General features: G+C 37.6%; 1 protein-coding gene across 16 annotated transcripts in view; it reads left to right on the top strand.

The window, feature by feature from the left end:
- ptprk (protein tyrosine phosphatase receptor type K) overlaps window positions 1–19,487 on the top strand; it is a 259,761-nt gene that overhangs the window by 182,975 nt on the left and 57,299 nt on the right. For 5 of the 16 annotated variants that reach the window (XM_073855761.1, XM_073855766.1, XM_073855769.1 and 2 more), the window contains 8 exons: window positions 2,544–2,555; window positions 3,108–3,292; window positions 5,577–5,664; window positions 7,054–7,202; window positions 7,335–7,352; window positions 7,802–7,838; window positions 7,942–8,039; window positions 10,021–10,137. In XM_073855761.1, the coding sequence (XP_073711862.1) occupies window positions 2,544–2,555; window positions 3,108–3,292; window positions 5,577–5,664; window positions 7,054–7,202; window positions 7,335–7,352; window positions 7,802–7,838; window positions 7,942–8,039; window positions 10,021–10,137 (704 nt within the window). The remainder of the gene's footprint in view (window positions 1–2,543; window positions 2,556–3,107; window positions 3,293–5,576; window positions 5,665–7,053; window positions 7,203–7,334; window positions 7,353–7,801; window positions 7,839–7,941; window positions 8,040–10,020; window positions 10,138–19,487) is intronic. The other 11 variants (XM_073855762.1, XM_073855773.1, XM_073855767.1 and 8 more) reach the window with 6 other exon arrangements.

The following is a 19,487-nucleotide window of genomic DNA, read 5'->3' as shown; positions in this document are numbered from 1 at the left end:
ATACAGACACACAAAGCCAAATATCATAGACCTGCACTGATTATAAAGGCCTCAGATCAAGTCCAGCCCAAACATTGTGCAAAAATTATTCAACTTTTTTTATGAATTACTTCAACCTTACAGAAAATCAAGGCATATGATTACAACAATGAAAATATAAGTATAGATTAGCCCTTTGGTTGAGCATATCAGTTATTGGAAATTACAATAATACAAAATAAGAGCACAAACTCAACATCAAACAAATTATAGTAAAAAAAATATATATATATATATATATATATATATATATATATATATATATATATATATATATATATATATATATATATATATATATATATATATATATATATATATATATATATATATATATATATATATATATATGTAGTAAAAAATAATAATAATAACATCACAAAAACAATATAAGAGAGGCTTACTCAAATTAGCTTGTATTCATCAAAAAATAAAATCAATGTAAGATTATAAGTTTGTTTGAAATTCGTTTGTTGGATACATTTCATTTAAAACTTTAGTCTTTGTAGGAATAGGTAAAAACAAATACATTTTTCTAATTTGTTTAATTTCTAATGTATGAAAAGGGTTTTGGTAACAAGACTGCAAAAGGAGATTTGTCATAACTCTGTGATTACAGTTATTGTAATTTTGACTAGTGTACCAATCCCCCATTTCACGATATCTGTCTGGATGTTATATTTGTGTAACGTTGCTCACACCTCATATATGAGTTTCCTGTAAGCGTCTCTGAGCTCAGTTTAGCTCCAGTGTTACATCAGGGAAATCAAACCTCAGGCTTTAGTTTTATATTATACAGAATAACACAATAATAATATTAAGAGTACTGTGATTATGGTCCATAAACTGTGTCTGTACATGAATAAATTCTAGATTAATTGAGAAAGACATTTTAATGAATTAGATAATAGTTTAATTTATTGTGATCATTATTCAATAATACATACAAAAATATATTTAACAGAAGCTGTGTTTGTTTTAAATCAGATTAACACACAGTTTATGTAAGTCCTGTTCAAAAACAAGTGAAACATCAGCTATTGAATACAGACAGCATATCTGTCTACACTGCATAAACATGATGATAAATCAGTCATTTATCTGTTATTGTCTGCAGTGTATTCACAATGTATTTTTAATTGCAAACAAGAACCAGTTGTGACATATAAAACACACAGTGCTTAACAAATCTGTGACCCATGATGTAAAATCCGGCTAAAGTCACATAATCTAATTTTGAGATTTAGAGCGTCAAAGTAGTCATGACTATCAAGTGACAAAAATTATTATTGCTGTAAGTGACAGATTAAACACTAAGCCTTCAATATGTAAGAGATAATGTATAGGCATTAGGCAGCAGGTTGTTGTTTGTTATTGCAGAAATAAGCCACGACTGTGTGATCCATAGTGTACATTATCTCGCTTATTACATGGCTATTCACCTCATAAGTAGGGAACATTAAATAATGATTTATAATGTGTTATTAGCTAATTTTTTTTACAAATCCAGACCTTGTACGTGGAAAACACGTTTACTTTCAATTTAAAAATAAGATGTCACATTTGTAATTTATTTGTAAATATAATGTCATATATGTTATTAAAAGACATATTTATATTTAGTTTTTGTGTAATATTAAACTGTACCATCAAAATAATTTGCAGCATCCACGTTATTCGTTTCAGGCGGTTGTTATATGGGAATAACAGACCTTGGCATGTCGCGACTGGCCAATCAGAATCAAGCATTTTAGAGCACAGTGTCATAAACAATACTTTGGTGGATATATTTTTCATGTCATCTCAGAAATTTCTACTTCTCAAAAACATAGTTTTCAGAGACCAAAAGTCATCAAATCTTTGACGTGGCCTTACTCAGTCAATGTTAAAGATATCAAGGTGCTTTTTCCACCAAATGTTCCTTACTTTGTATAGAATGATTTTATGTAATAAAACCTCAAAAATCATCCATCATCTAAAAGTGAACTCTTTCCTTTCTAAACGTTTCATCATTTTTGAACAGGAGTGATGAATGTCAAAGTTATGTTTTGATACCCAAATTTAAGCCTCTCTCAGAAGCCAGAAATTAATTAAAGAGAAATTAAAACATTTCTCTGCCTTTCTTATGTAAATTCAGAAATTCATGGATAAGAACAATAAATATATTTTAGCATTATAAATATTACTGTGACTAAAGATATTACACATACTGACAGAGTAAACATTAGACACACATTACACACACACACACACACACACACACACACACACACACACACACACACACACACACACACACACACACATTAACAAATCATTATATACATTTTATACATACATAGTGTGTTTGTCTTCCTGTAGTTGTGTATTGTTGGGTTGTATTGTGTTGGGTCGTGTGTGTTCAGTGACAGTCCATCCCTCTATCATCTGTAATGCTTAATCTGTGTGTTTAATGTAATGCTGAGGAACTTAACTGATCTTTTCTTTCCTGCTGCCATTAAAAGTGCCTATTACTGGTAAGTGTGCGTGCGTGCGTGCGTGCGTGCGTGCGTGCGTGCGTGCGTGCGTGCTTGTACGTGCGTGTGTGTACGTGTGTGTGTGTGTGTGTGTGTGTGTGTGTGTGCGCGCGTGCGAGCGAGCAAGCGTGCATGCAAGCAAGCGTGTGTGTCTATGTAATGTATTTTAGAAATGATGGTACCACAGCAAAAACTAATATGCTAATGATTCAAACTTATTTAAATAAAATTATATAAGTACCAAATTCATCTAATACATATGACTCAAGTTGGTCAAGATTATTGTTTTAGCAGAAAGAGGTACTGAAGGCTGTTTATTATTAAAGATTTATTTTGACATCTACAGCAGCAGGTTAAGATGAAACCATTAATATCTCACCATGAATTTGTTTGTTTATCAAACGTGGTTACATGACCACAAAGCATGCATGCAAACAGACATGCAGGTGCAGCGTGCTGTGTCTCATGTACCAGACTGCTATTATCATTACACTGATCATTGTATTAAACCTACATATTATTCAAATGATAATGATTTTGACTCTTTCTCAGATGAGAACCACACCGCTGCAGCTGAGAACAGCAGACTTCTGGATATCCCACGATACCACTGTGACGGCACTGAATCGCCCTATCAGACGGGACAACTTCATCCTGCCATACGAGTGGCCGATCTACTGCAGCACATTAATCTGATGAAAACTTCAGACAGTTACGGCTTTAAAGAGGAGTATGAGGTTAGATGATGTGTCTTACGAAGCCCATAATGAGTAGACACATTTTTAAACTACAGTAATACTTTTACTTGTTTTATTTATAACAGGCAGCCAGTCCAGAGCTAAAAACAACACAATTATCAGTAATAAATCCAACTGTATATGACTTTCAAAAAAGTTGAATATTGCTACTGTACAAGATAGCATTCTGGGAATTATTATAATCATTACACTAAGAAAACCAACGCTTGACTGTTAAATTACCCACAAGGCATCTGTGTTCTGTGATAAAGTTTATAACCTCAACAAGAACTGTCATCTATCACACATATCACGCACACACAGAGTTGTGTTGCAGTCATAAGTTTGCTTTCTGCAGGGCTGAATTTGCTGACAGTGCTTTGTGTTCATGAGGTTTCTTAAAACCACAGTCTGATTCCCTCAGATGACTGTTTGTGGCAGATGCAGAACAATTCGTTTTGTTTTGGTTGTTGAGAAAGTCTAAGGTTTCTCTTTTTAGTAAAAGAATCGCGCAGTGGCTTTAAAAACCATTTGGACACTTAAGTTACGTATGCAAAATATCAAAGCAAGTCTCAGTATTTATTAAAGAGAGGACAAGAACCGTTTACAGTGAAACACTTCAGAAAAATTTGTAACACCTGTTGCTTAAACAAGCGTTGAAAAAAACAGTCAGAAGTGTGTGATCAGTTCTGAGGAAACTACAGCATCCTTACTTTGTAGATAGTTTCTATCCAATGACACTTTTAAATGTAATTTACTGTAAGTTTTTAAATAGTTTTGTGGCCGCTGTGTTCGCAGTCATGCACACTGGATAAATGTAGTCTGTGTTGATGGTGTGTTATACTTATTGTTGGGTAAGTTGCATAACAAAGTAATTAATTGCTAGATACTAATTACATCTTCAATCATGTAATTATATTACTGTACAAATTACTCTCTCCAAAAAGTCATTTGTCTAGTAAATGATGCAAAGATTGGCTTGAAACGGCACGAATGAATCATATAAAAGTACATCAATTATACTTTTTATGGTCCAATTCTCACTATTAACTACTCTTGCCTCAATATAGTCCTAATTACTGCTTATTAAGTAGTTGTTAAGTTTAAGTATTGGTAGGAATTGAGGGTTAAGGATGTAGAATAAGATTTTGCAGAATCAGACATTAATATGTGCTTTTTAATTATTAATAAACATCCAATATCTTAATAATATTAATACGAATAAAACAACTAGTTTATAGACCTTGGACTTTACATTTGAATGTTAAATCAACTGTTGTATTATATATAATTTATCTAGTATTTAGTTCAATTACATCAGAAGTAACTGTAATTAAATTACTGGAAAAATAAGAGTAATCCCTTACTTTACTTTTTTAAGGAAAAAGTATTTAAATTAATGTAACTAATTACTTTGTGACTAGTAACACCCACTGATATATATAAATGACTGGATTGCACATAGAACGCTTAACGTAACAGCGTGAGGTGAAGCCAGCGCAGAGTTCGAGCTGCCATCTTGGTATACCCAACCGGCAGAGAGCGTCATTGACTTCCATTCAAAATCATGTTTTAAATTCACCCACTTTACAGCATATCAGTCACGGAAGATTATTTTTAGGATATGTGAATGTAAATTAACAGTTAATTCTGGTGTTATCTGCAATGTTTATGTTTTAATCGGGCAGGATAATGGATTTATAAAAAAACGTTAAGGTGAGTGTGTCTGCTGCTTTCTGTTAATGACACGGGTATAAATAAAGTTTTTTTGACATTCAGCTACACGGTCAGCGTTATTTCTCTAAATAAGTTTAGGTAACATAAAACCAGCAAATTATTGCATACAAATACGGTACAAAGTATGATTATTTATTTAGATTTCAGAATGAGCACGTTTGTCATTAATACTAAATATGTTGCGGTCTGTCTGCTGATCTGATACTGTAATGAAGATGAATGTATAATAACTGATTAAAAACTAAAATGTACAACTTTCAGTAAATAACTATGTACATGCTTAGGACGTTTGTGTTGTAATAATGTACAGGGTAACTTCAGATATAAAAATGAAGACTAGTAAAGTGATCATTATCATTAAAATCTGATCGCGTCCATTGATTTAATAGAATGTTTGGGTATACCAACATGGCGGCGCGGTGGCTTCAAGTCATTTATATAGATCAGTGGTAACACCCAACACTGCTTATACTCATACTGAAAATCTTCACTTAATTAAGATAGATTTGGGTTTGTGTTGTAATTCTCTGTCATTTTCTCTCTTTAGAGTTTTTTTGAAGGTCAGTCGGCTTCCTGGGACGCAGCAAAGAAAGAACAAAATCGAACCAAGAATCGCTATGGAAACATCATTGCATGTAAGATATGTTAAATATTCTCATGTGCTCTTCAATATCAGGATCCAAACGCATTTAATAATAAAGGTTCATGTTAGAGATCTTCAGTCTCATACCAGAATACTTAAACACAGAGCCACAAAGATCTTTCCAGGTGAAAAAAAATAGTGCCCTATAATGCATTTTATTTAAGTAAATCTACTTTTTTCCACACACTAATTTTGTGCTTAATATACAAAAAATGAGTCTTTAGTACTTCTTAAGATAAACTTCTGCAATATATTTAACTGTACTATTTATTTCAGTACACTAAAAATTAGGAATGTGGCGATGCTTCGCGTTTCCCATTAAAAATATCTGTCTGAAATCAATACTGAATCGCAAGGCTCCGATTCAATGTTTCATGCACAGCTCTTTCATGTACTATGGCTCTTTGATCAGTAAGAAGTCCTTATTAATCTAAAATCGCTATGAGTTTGAGTCGTTTATAATCTGCATTTAACTCTTTCCCCGCCATTGATGATTTCACTTGTCAATTAAGAGAAAGGCTTCCCTGCCAATGACGATTTTTTTCCGGCAATCCATAATACCGCTATTATCCACCAGGTTGGCACTCTTACGCAACTTAAAAACCCAGAAGTATTGCCCTTTTAGTTTGTTTGAAAGCAGAGGGTCTGTTCTTTCATTTGATATTTTTTATGTTTATATATTTAAAGAACATTATTTTTTAAAAGGCATTAAACTTTTGTGAAAATCATAAAAAATGCTGATCCTGGCTGGCAACTTAAAAAAATTCGGTCAGGGAAAGATTTAAAAAAGCAACACTTGTCAAACACGATCATTCAAAATATTCTTTATTATCATGAAAATACCTGAAACAATTTGAAGACCAGCTATATAAATATTCTTATAGACATTTCCTGTGGAGCGTTTGTAATGCTACTTCTTCAGCGGCACAAATGGAGTTTCTGCACGAGAGCGCCCTCTGGCTTTTGGAAGTAGCTGCATTTTACCGTAATTCATTATAATTCATTTATTGAGAAAACGCGCATTTGCACGATTAATCGTCACAATTCTATTAAAAATCGATTTAAGTATTACTTGGTATATAGTGTCTTGAAGTAGGCTACTACTGATGTCGAACTATACTTTTAATTTGTTTATTTGTTGTGAATAATTTTACACTTTTTTAGCACAAAAAATGACAATGTACTACAAATGTAATGTAATGTAATGTAATAAAGTGATTTCTCTAAGAAAAGTAAAGTTCACTCAACAGCACCTGTAAAGAACCTTTATTGTTAAGGATCCTTTTTACCAATCAAAATAAATCAAAACCAAAGCAGACGGACCGACGCTGTTGTTTTCTCTTCTGTTTCTCTCTGAACCCGGCTTGACGCGTCTCTACAGACGATCATTCTCGAGTTATCCTGCAACCAATGGAAGACGACCCCACGTCCGACTACATAAATGCCAACTACATTGATGTAAGTGGAGATGCCTCCTCCTCCTCCATTGGCGAACGTGTGAGAAACGTCTCTCCCTCCCTCGTATGTGAGGTCTTTATGCATGCCTTTGTCACAACTATACACAATTTAAAGCTTTCTTTTCTTCCTTGTTGGAGGTGCTTGCTCACTGACATTGTTGTGCTCTCTTTCACTCTTAACTCGCGGTTGATTTGGGGGCGGTAGATTTGGCTGTACAGGGATGTAAGTATCGCTGTAGGGCATATTTGAACTTCCCCCCACCCTACATACAAATTCATCTGCATGAAGACCGCATGTTTTCTTGCGCGCACACACACACACGTCAGGCTTTATTTGGTTTTTTATCATGCTATCTGTTCATATCATAGTCATCATGCATGTTAACATCCCCGGCCTGTGCTGTTTATACTCATTATGATTTGCTTTTAGTTTCATTACGGTGGAGTGGGTGGGTCCTGAATGATGTCGGGTTTATAAATCAAAAAATTATAATATGTTTGTTCATATGTTTTATGAACACAAAATGTAACATAGGAAACACTAATAAACGTATTAATTGTAAGCTAGCTTTTATTTTTTTTGCTGTCCCCATCATTGAAAGTTTAGAGAAAGTATTGCCAAACCAATGACAAAAGCTAAATCATAATGTGCTGTTTTGTTTCTCTTTGCAGGGTTATCAAAGGCCCAGTCATTACATTGCTACTCAAGGTAAAAAAATTATACTTAGTTGAAATTAGTTAATCTCCTTCAAAAGCAGTTAAAAATAATGAGACTGTGTGAGTATTGTATGACGTTCTGTATCTGTCGGCAGGTCCCGTCCATGAAACGGTCTATGATTTCTGGAGGATGATCTGGCAGGAACAGTCGGCTTGTATCGTCATGGTAACCAACCTTGTGGAGGTGGGCCGGGTATGTCACTATACTGCCTGCTGTGGGGCCGTTTTTATTTTCCCATGTGATGTGATGTGATGATGATGTGATGACGTAAAGGCCCCTGCCTGACAAAACCTTTTGAAGAGTGAATAAGAATGAACAACTATAACACATGAACTGAATCTCTCCAAAGCGGTCAACAGCTGTCCTTGGACATACTCCCATACAAGTACATATGCTTTAAGATAAATATAAATTAAATAAACCTTTTTTTAAGTCAACTATGCTTTTACATTATATAATGTTACATTATTTTTATAATACAAATTTTCTAAATTGTATAAAATCTCAACCACATTCTCATTACAATAGGTACGTAAATAGATTCTGTATAGTGCAAACTAAAAAGCACATGTGCTTAACCAAAACAAAAAAAATTAAGGATGTTTCTTTTTTTTTGTATATTTTTTTTATTTAGTTCAATAATTTAAATTTTATTTAGTATTTAAAAATTATTTTAATTTTAAAGTACAATTAAAATAAAATAATATTAAAATGATGCTATCTTTAAGTGTAAGTTTAAAATGTACCTAATAATTTTTATTGTTTTTACATTAAAGGCACAATATGTAAGATTTTTGCACTAAAATATCTACTAGTGTATTATAGATTTTGTTCACATGTGTACTTACATTATCCCATATGTTTTAACCAACGCTTCGCCCTTGTTCTTTTAACTCTTTCCCCGCCATTGACGACCATTTATGGCAATCCATATTTCCGCTATTATCTCCCATGTGGCAGGCATTAAACTTAACTTTAAAAAGAAAAACATTGGCGGGGAAAGGGTTAATCGCATCACTTGTTTATAGTATCATCTCTGGGTTATTCTCAGTTTCTGCTTTTACTGCTGTGGAAATTATAGATGTGTTCGACTTCATTCATCTGACCGAACGGTGTATGACATCATATGGTGCTTTTCCATTGCATAGTACCCCACGGGTCAGGTCGGGTCAGCTCACTTCACTTTGGCTTCAGGTATCATTTCAGAGTGGGAGGGATTATAGGCGTGACGTTATATTTGCGCTGCCTACTGCTGTGACATCATACAAGTGAGAGCGTCGTTGGCATGCTATACGTTCCTATACATTCATTTATTAAATTGTCAGTCCGCCACAAATTCAAATTTGACCACCACAAATAAATGTTTGCACATGGCGTTTATCACTACCTCTGTCTCAAATGACAGTTTTTGTCTGCTGAGCCTCATTTAAGTTGCAAAATGTCGCGCATTTTCGCGTTGCGAATGTGCCGCCACAAACCGCAAGTCTGGAAAACACTGGTATGATGTTTCTGATTCTTAGCCTGTGGATATCTTTCGCTGCTAAAAGGGAGTTTGGGAACTTATAACAAAGTACAGATGACAACAGGTTTGCTCAAGACAAAGGTACACAAGCAAAAAGGTAAAGCTAATCTTGCGTTTAGCATTGACGCTAGTCACGATTCTCTCAGACCAAGCGATGACTGTTTCTGTAAAGCGACCTCTAGCAGTAAAAATGATATACTGTGCCTTTAATATAATAAGAAATGTAGGGTTTCTACTAGGACTCATGTTCCTTATGTAAAGTAACATGATCTGTTCTTTTCTTGTGATTTTGGGGTGAAATATGAGCAAACATGTTTAAGATAAGATTCACTTCTCAAAGGGTTCAGGCATTTGTGTTTATCTTTATTTATTTTGCATGTTTATGGATATTTTGTCATGAATGCATGTACAGTGACTTCACAGCTGTCGTTATAACAACACTGCTTATAAATCAAACACGCAACATCAGGTGCTCATCCACAATCCGATTTTTCAAATTTTTGGCATTTTGAGATCAATTGACAGCTGTGAATCATGACATCTTTGTAATGTTTGCATCAATTTACAACAATGAAGCTAGTGTATTTGTTTAAAGATGTGTATACGAGCATGTGATTCTGTATTAGTTTCATTTTCTTCCTCCTCCTGTAGGTGAAATGCTATAAGTACTGGCCAGATGATGCTGAAGTTTATGGAGATTTTAAAGTGACGTTTGTGGAGGTCGAACCACTTGCAGAATATGTTGTCAGGACTTTTACTCTGGAAAGGGTGAGATTATATAACCTCATACAAAAGCTAAATGACAATCACTTGGTATACAATACTATGCATTATTATACAGTTATATATACATATATATTCTTATACAGTGGAATACAGTGATTTACTGTGTTATGTAGTGGCGTATTTAAGCAATAAGGTGTTAGACACTAGTGCTGTATGGTGAATAAGTCACGGCTGTAGGGTATTGTTAGGCACAATGCAAAACAGTTTTGGCAACATTTTCATTTGTGACTCATTCAAGAGACATCACAGCTTTGATTACAATAATTACACAATGCAACATTAAAGCAAAAAATGTATCAATGCTACTTTCTTGAAGTAAAATCATTAAAAGCATCCAAAAATAGTGTTATACAGTAATACACAGTGGTATGCAGTACTATACAGTAATTTACAGTCATATACAGTAATTTACAATGTTATACAGCAATAATACAGTACTATACAGTAATTAGGGCCCGAGCACCGAGGAGCAGGCCAGAATGGCCTGCACCGAAAGGTGCGAAGCCCTATTGTTTTTGCTCGAATTTATTATTAGGGCCCGAGCACCGAGGAGCAGGCCAGAATGGCCTGCACCGAAAGGTGCGAAGCCCTATTGTTTTTGCTCGAATTTATTATTAGGGCCCGAGCACCGAGGAGCAGGCCAGAATGGCCTGCACCGAAAGGTGCGAAGCCCTATTGTTTTTGCTCGAATTTATTATTATTTTTTTTTTTTTTTTTTTTTTTTCAACACTTGTGCTAATTTGGGAGCCTTAACATACTCGAAAAGTCTTGAAATTTGGCACACACGTCAGAGTCGCGTGCCACTAGGCTCATGCAAAGGCTGGAATACGGGCGTGGCAAGGGAGCTCTGTAGCGCCCCCTGTAATTCAAAAACAAACATTGGGGCACAGATCGGGCAAAAATGTACGCACATGTACGAGAGTTGGTACACATATAGATCTCATCGACCCGAACAACTTTCGCCCTCTAACATTTAAGCTCCGCCCAACAGGAAGTCGGCTATTTCGGATTGTTTAAAAAATGCATGCGGTGAACTTTTGAATACTCCTTCTAGGGGATTCATGGGATTGACACCAAATGTGGTGATCATGATGTCGAGACATTGTACTTGCTAAATTGCGAAGGGATTTTTGATATCTCGAACGGTTCTGCCATGGCGAAGCGACAAAGTCATGGCGAAATCAGAGAAACAGGAAGTGTCTAATATCTAAGGCAAAAAATGTCTTATTGTGATGACACGCGGGGTGTTTGTTCGTCTGAAGATTCCGATCGCATCAATGTGCCTATTGTGAGTCTCGGGTATAGCGCCACCACCAGGCGCCAGGAAGTGTGTCAGTCACAAAGGTGGATTTTTTTGACAGTTCCATCCGATGTTCTTTTAAATACTCCTTCTAGGATATTCATTCGATTGACACCAAAAGTGGTCAACATGATGCTGAGACATTGTAGATGATAAATTGCGAAGGGATTTTTGATATCTCGAATGCTGTTCCCATGGCAACGTGTCAAACTTTACTTTCATTTTAAAGGCATATTGAAGCCTTTCAGTTCCATGCAGTGAACTTTTAAATACTCCTTCTAGGATATTCATTCGATTGACACCAGAAGTGGTCAACATGATGCTGAGACATTGTAGATGCTAAATTGCGAAGGAATTTTTGACATCTCGAACGCTGTTCCCATGGCAACGCGTCAAACTTTACTTTTATTTAAGGCTTTTTTAAGGCTCTTGGCGTGTTTGGATTAACTTTAAATTTGGCACACACATCAGAGTTGTTGGCAGTTAAGTGTTGACAAAAAGGTCAGATAAAGGCGTGTCTATTTAGTGGCTGACTAGCCCCCCCAACCCCCCCCCCCCCCCCCCCCGTTTGTCTAAAATGTGGGGTTTCTTTTACCTACAGTCCCCAAATGGGTCAGTAACAACATTAAATAGCCCACTGATATTTACCCACTTGAGGCCCTTGCCCACCGTGCATCGTTTTCTCGGACGCACCGTGTAGCGGAAAAATAACGTGCGAGGGCCCGCCATCGCTGCTTGCAGCTATATTTTTTTTTTTTTTTTTTATTTTTAGGGCCCGAGCACCGAGGAGCAGGCCAGAATGGCCTGCACCGAAAGGTGCGAAGCCCTATTGTTTTTGCTCGGATTTATTATTAGGGCCCGAGCACCGAGGAGCAGGCCAGAATGGCCTGCACCGAAAGGTGCGAAGCCCTATTGGTTTTGCTCGAATTTATTAGGGCCCGAGCACCGAGGAGCAGGCCAGAATGGCCTGCACCGAAAGGTGCGAAGCCCTATTGTTTTTGCTCGGATTATTATTTTTTTTATTTTTATTAGGGCCCGAGCACCGAGGAGCAGGCCAGAATGGCCTGCACCGAAAGGTGCGAAGCCCTATTGTTTTTGCTCGGATTATTATTTTTATTTTTTTTTTTTTTATTATTTTTTTCAACACTTTTGGACATTTTGGGGGCCTTAACATACTCGAAAACTCTTGAAATTTGGCACAGACATCAGAGTCGTCCGTGATCGCCGAAAGCCAAAGGCTGGAACACGGGCGTGACACAGGGGCTCTGTAGCGCCCCCTGTAATGCAAAAACAAACAGGAGTGCACAGATCGGGCAAACATGTACGCACATTTACGAAAGTTGGTACACATATAGATCTCATCGACCCGAACAACTTTCGCCCTCTAACATTTTAGCTCCGCCCAACAGGAAGTCCGCCATTTTGGATTGTTTAAAAAATGCATGCCGTGAACTTTTGAATACTCCTCCTAGGGGATTCATCCAAATGACACCAAATGTGGTGATCATGATGTCAAGACATTGGACTTGCTAAATTGCGAAGGGATTTTTGATATCTCGAACGGTCTTGCCATGGCGAAGCGGCAAAGTCATGGCGAAATCAGAGAAACAGGAAGTGTCTAATATCTAAGGCAAAAAATGTCTTATAGTGATGACACGCGGGGTGTTTGTTCGTCTGAAGATTCCGATCGCATCGATGTGCCTATTGTAAGTCTCGGGTATAGCGCCACCACCAGGCGCCAGGAAGTGTTGCAGTCACAAAGGTTGATTTTTTTGACAGTTCCATGTAATGTTCTTTTAAATACTCGTCCTAGAATGTTTATGCGATTGACACCAAAAGTGGTCAACATGATGCCAAGACATAGTAGATGATAAATTGCGAAGGGATTTTTGATATCTCAAACGTTGTTCCCATGACAACGCGTCAAACTTTACTTTCATTTTAAAGGCATATTTAAGCCCTTCAGTTGCATGCAGTGAACTTTTCAATACTCCTTCTAGGATATTCATGCGATTGACACCAAACGTGGTCAACATGATGCCGAGACATTGGAGATGATAAATAGTGAAGGGATTTTTGATATCTCAAACGCTGTTCCCATGGCAACGCGTCAAACTTTTTACTTTCATTTTAAAGGCTTATTTAAGCCTGACAGTTGCATGCAATGTTCTTTTTAATACTCCTTCTAGGGAAATAATGCAATTCACACCAGAAGTTGTCAACATGATGCTGAGACATTGTAGACGCTAAATTGCGAAGGAATTTTTGACATCTCTAACGCTGTTCCCATGGCAACGTGTCAAACTTTACTTTTATGTCAGGCATATTTAAGGCTCTTGGTGTGCTTAGATTGACTTTAAATTTGGCACACACATCAGATTTGTCGGCTGTTAAGTGTTGACAAAAACGTCAGATAAAGGCGTGTCTATTTAGTGGCTCACTAGCGCCCCCGTTTGTCTAAAATGTGGGGTTTCTTTTACCTACAATACCTAAATGGGTCAGTAGCAGCATGATATTTACCCACTTGATGCACTTGCCCACCGTGCATCACTTTCTCGGAGGCACCGTGTAGCGGTAAACAAACGTGCGAGGGCCCGCCATTGCTGCTTGCAGCTATATTTTTTATTTTTATTTTTATTATTATTATTTTTTTTTAACACTTTTGGGCACTTTGGGTGCCTAAACATACTCGAAAACTCTTGAAATTTGGCACAGACGTCAGAGTCGTCGGCCATCAGGTCTGGGCAAAGGCTGGAACACGGGCGTGGCAGGGGGGCTCTGTAGCACCCCCTGTAATGCAAAAACAAACATTGGGGCACAGATCAGGCAAACATGTACGCACATGTACGAGAGTTGGTACGCATATAGATCTCATCGACCTGAACAACTTTCGCCCTCTAACATTTTAGCTCCGCCCAACAGGAAGTCGGCCATTTTGGATTGTTTAAAAAATGCATGCAGTGAACTTTTAAATACTCCTCCTAGAGGATTCATGCAAATGACACCAAACGTGGTGAACATGATGTCGAGACATTGTACTTGCTAAATTGCGAAGGGATTTTTGATATCTCAAACGGTTCTGCCATGGCGAGGCGACAAAGTTGTGGCGAAATCAGAGAAACAGGAAGTGTCTAATATCTAAGGCAAAAAATGTCTAATTGTGATGACACACGGGGTGTTTGTTCTTCTGAAGCTTCCGATCGCATCGATGTGCCTATTGTGAGTCTCGGGTATAGCGCCACCACCAGGCGCCAGGAAGTGTGTCAGTCACAAAGGTGGATTTTTTTGACAGTTGCATGCAATGTTCTTTTAAATACTCCTTCTAGAATATTCATGCGATTGACACCAAAAGTGGTCACCATGATGCCGAGACATCGTAGATGATAAATTGCGAAGGGATTTTTGATATCTCAAACGCTGTTCCCATGGCAACGCGTCAAACTTTACTTTCATTTTAAAGGCATATTTAAGCCTTTCAGTTGCATACAGTTAACTTTTAAATACTCCTTCTAGGATTTTCATGCGATTGACACGAGAAGTGGTCAACATGATACCGAGACATTGTAGATGATAAATTGCGAAGGGATTTTTGATATCTCAAACGCTGTTCCCATGGCAACGCGTCAAACTTTACTTTCATTTTAAAGGCATATTTAAGCCTTTCAGTTGCATACAGTTAACTTTTAAATACTCCTTCTAGGATTTTCATGCGATTGACACGAGAAGTGGTCAACATGATACCGAGACACTGTAGATGATAAATTGCGAAGGGATTTTTGATATCTCAAACGCTGTTCCCATGGCAATGCATCAAACTTTACTTTCATTTTTACACATATTTAAGGCTGACAGTTACATGCTGTGAACCTTTAAATACTCCTCGTATGGGATTCATGCGATTGACACCAGAAGTAGTCGACATGATGCCGAGACATTGTAGATGATAAATTGCGAAGGAATTTTTGACATCTCGAACGCTGTTCCCATGGCAACGCGTCAAACTTTACTTTAATTTCAGGCATATTTAAGGCTCTTGGCGTGCTTAGTTTATGTTTATATTTGGCACACACATCAGAGTTTTCGGCTGTTAAGTGTTGACAAAAAGGTCACACACAGGCGTGTCTCTTAAGTGGCTCACTAGTGCCCCTGTTTGTCTAAAATGTGGGGTTTCTTTTACCTACAGTCCCCAAATGCCTCAGAAACAACATTAAATAGCCCACTGATATTTTACCCACTTGATGCCCTTGCCCGCCGTGCATCGTTTTCTCGGACGCACCGTGTAGCGGTAAAAAAACGTGCGAGGGCCCGCCATTGCTGCTTGCAGCTATATTTATTTATTTTTTTTTTTTTATTTTTATTTTTTTTAACACTTTTGGGCATTTTGGGTGCCTTAACATACTCGAAAACTCTTGAAATTTGGCACAGACGTCAGAGTCGTCCGTCATTGCAAACGGGCAAAGGCTGGAACACGGGCGTGGCACGGGGGCTCTGTAGCGCCCCCTGTAATGCAAAATAAAACATTGATGCACAGATCGTGGAAACATGTACGCACATGTACGAGAGTTGGTACGCATATAGATCTCATCGACCCGAACAACTTTCGCCCTCTAACATTTAAGCTCCGCCCAACAGGAAGTCAGCTATTTTGGATTGTTTAAAAAATGCATGCGTTGAACTTTTGAATACTCCTCCTAGAGGATGCATGCGATTGACACCAAAAGTGGTGAACATGATGTCGAGACATTGGACTTGCTAAATTGCGAAGGGATTTTTGATATCTCGAACGGTTCTGCCATGGCGAGCCGACAAAGTTGTGGCGAAATCAGAGAAACAGGAAGTGTCTAATATCTAAAGCAAAAAATGTCTTATTGTAATGACACGCGGGGTGTTTGTTCATCTGAAGATTCCGATCGCATCGATGTGCCTATTGTGAGTCTCGGGTATAGCGCCACCACCAGGCGCCAGGAAGTGTGTCAGTCACAAAGCTGGATTTTTTTGAAAGTTCCATGCAATGTTCTTTTAAATACTCCTTCTAGGATTTTCATGCGATTGACACCAAAAGTGGTCACCATGATGCCGAGACATTGTAGATGATAAATTGCGAAGGGATTTTTGATATCTCAAACGCTGTTCCCATGGCAACGTGTCAAACTTTACTTTCATTTTAAAGGCATATTTAAGCCTTTCAGTTCCATACAGTTAACTTTTAAATACTCCTTCTAGGATTTTCATGCGATTTACACGAGAAGTGGTCAACATGATGCCGAGACATTGTAGATGATAAATTGCGAAGGGATTTTTGATATCTCAAACGCTGTTCCCATGGCAACCTGTCAAACTTTACTTTCATTTTAAAGGCATATTTAAGCCTTTCATACAGTTAACTTTTAAATACTCCTTCTAGGATTTTCATGCGATTGACACGAGAAGTGGTCAACATGATGCCGAGACATTGTAGATGATAAATTGCGAAGGGATTTTTGATATCTCAAACGCTGTTCCCATGGCAACGCGTCAAACTTTACTTTCATTTTAAAGGCATATTTAAGCCTTTCAGTTCCATACAGTTAACTTTTAAATACTCCTTCTAGGATTTTCATGCGATTGACACGAGAAGTGGTCAAGATGATGCCGAGACATTGTAGATGATAAATTGCGAAGGGATTTTTGATATCTCGAACGCTGTTCCCATGGCAATGCATCAAACTTTACTTTCATTTTTACACATATTTAAGGCTGACAGTTACATGCTGTGAACCTTTAAATACTCCTCGTATGGGATTCATGCGATTGACACCAGAAGTGGTCAAGATGATGCCGAGACATTGTAGATGATAAATTGCGAAGGAATTTTTGACATCTCGAACGCTGTTCCCATGGCAATGCGTCAAACTTTACTTTAATTTCAGGCATGTTTAAGGCTCTTGTCGTGCTTAGTTGAACTTTAAATTTGGCACACACATCAGAGTTTTCGGCTGTTAAGTGTTGACAAAAAGGTCAGATAAAGGTGTGTTTATTTAGTGGCTCACTAGCGCCCCCGATTGTCTAAAATGTGGGGTTTCTTTTACCTACAGTACCTAAATAGGTCAGTGGCAACATGAAATACTCCACAGATATTTACCCACTTGATGCACTTGCCCACCGTGCATCGTTTTCTCTGACGCACCGTGTAGCGGTAAAAAAACGTGCGAGGGCCCGCCATTGCTGCTTGCAGCTATATTTTTTTTTATTAGGGCCCGAGCACCGAGGAGCAGGCCAGAATGGCCTGCACCGAAAGGTGCGAAGCCCTATTGGTTTTGCTCGAATTTATTATTTTTTTTTTTTTTTTTTTTTTTTTTTTTTTTTAACACTTTTGGGCATTTTGGGTGCCTTAACATACTCGAAAACTCTTGAAATTTGGCACAGACGTCAGAGTCGTCCGTCATTGCAAACGGGCAAAGGCTGGAACACGGGCGTGGCACGGGGGCTCTGTAGCGCCCCCTGTAATGCAAAATAAAACATTGATGCACAGATCGTGCAAACATGTACGCACATGTACGAGAGTTGGTACACATATAGATCTCATCGACCCGAACAACTTTCGCCCTCTAACATTTAAGCTCCGCCCAACAGGAAGTCGGCTATTTTGGATTGTTTAAAAAATGCATGCGTTGAACTTTTGAATACTCCTCCTAGAGGATGCATGCGATTGACACCAAAAGTGGTGAACATGATGTCGAGACATTGGACTTGCTAAATTGCGAAGGGATTTTTGATATCTCGAACGGTTCTGCCATGGCGAGCCGACAAAGTTGTGGCGAAATCAGAGAAACAGGAAGTGTCTAATATCTAAAGCAAAAAATGTCTTACTGTAATGACACGCGGGGTGTTTGTTCGTCTGAAGATTCCGATCGCATCGATATGCCTATTGTGAGTCTCGGGTATAGCGCCACCACCAGGCGCCAGGAAGTGTGTCAGTCACAAAGCTGGATTTTTTTGACAGTTTCATGCGATGTTCTTTTAAATACTCCTTCTAGGATTTTCATGCGATTGACACCAAAAGTGGTCACCATGATGCCGAGACATTGTAGATGATAAATTGCGAAGGGATTTTTGATATCTCAAACGCTGTTCCCATGGCAACGCGTCAAACTTTACTTTCATTTTAAAGGCATATTTAAGCCTTTCAGTTCCATACAGTTAACTTTTAAATACTCCTTCTAGGATTTTCATGCGATTGACATGAGAAGTGGTCAACATGATGCCGAGACATTGTAGATGATAAATTGCGAAGGGATTTTTGATATCTCAAACGCTGTTCCCATGGCAACCTGTCAAACTTTACTTTCATTTTAAAGGCATATTTAAGCCTTTCATACAGTTAACTTTTAAATACTCCTTCTAGGATTTTCATGCGATTGACACGAGAAGTGGTCAACATGATGCCGAGACATTGTAGATGATAAATTGCGAAGGGATTTTTGATATCTCAAACGCTGTTCCCATGGCAATGCATCAAACTTTACTTTCATTTTTACACATATTTAAGGCTGACAGTTACATGCTGTGAACCTTTAAATACTCCTTGAAGTGGATTCATGCGATTGACACCAGAAGTGGTTAACATGATGCTGAGACATTGTAGATGATAAATTGCGAAGGAATTTTCAGACATCTCGAACGCTGTTCCCATGGCAACGCGTCAAACTTTACTTTAATTTCAGGCATGTTTAAGGCTCTTGGCATGCTTCGTTGAACTTTAAATTTGGCACACACATCCAGAGATGTATAAAGTACTAGGGACCCAGATTTGAGTAAAAGTACAAGTGCTCTATCAAAAAAGTGAGCACACCACTTAAGTGGAAGTACTGAAGTATTAAACATGTTTTGTACTTAAGTATTGCAAGTAGTTTATTTTAAAATATACTACTCAAGTACTGAAAGTAAAAGTACAAGTATTGTGTAATGTAGTTATTAAAGAAAACAGTCAAAAGTTTGAATATAATATTGTTTATATTATTTCAAATGTTTAAGCTAAAGGACACTCACAATT

Source organism: Misgurnus anguillicaudatus, chromosome 18 (genome assembly GCF_027580225.2).
Source record: "Misgurnus anguillicaudatus chromosome 18, ASM2758022v2, whole genome shotgun sequence".
NCBI lineage: Eukaryota > Metazoa > Chordata > Actinopteri > Cypriniformes > Cobitidae > Misgurnus > Misgurnus anguillicaudatus.
Note: the sequence above shows the minus strand (reverse complement) of the source record. Positions and strands in the feature narration are given on the sequence as shown.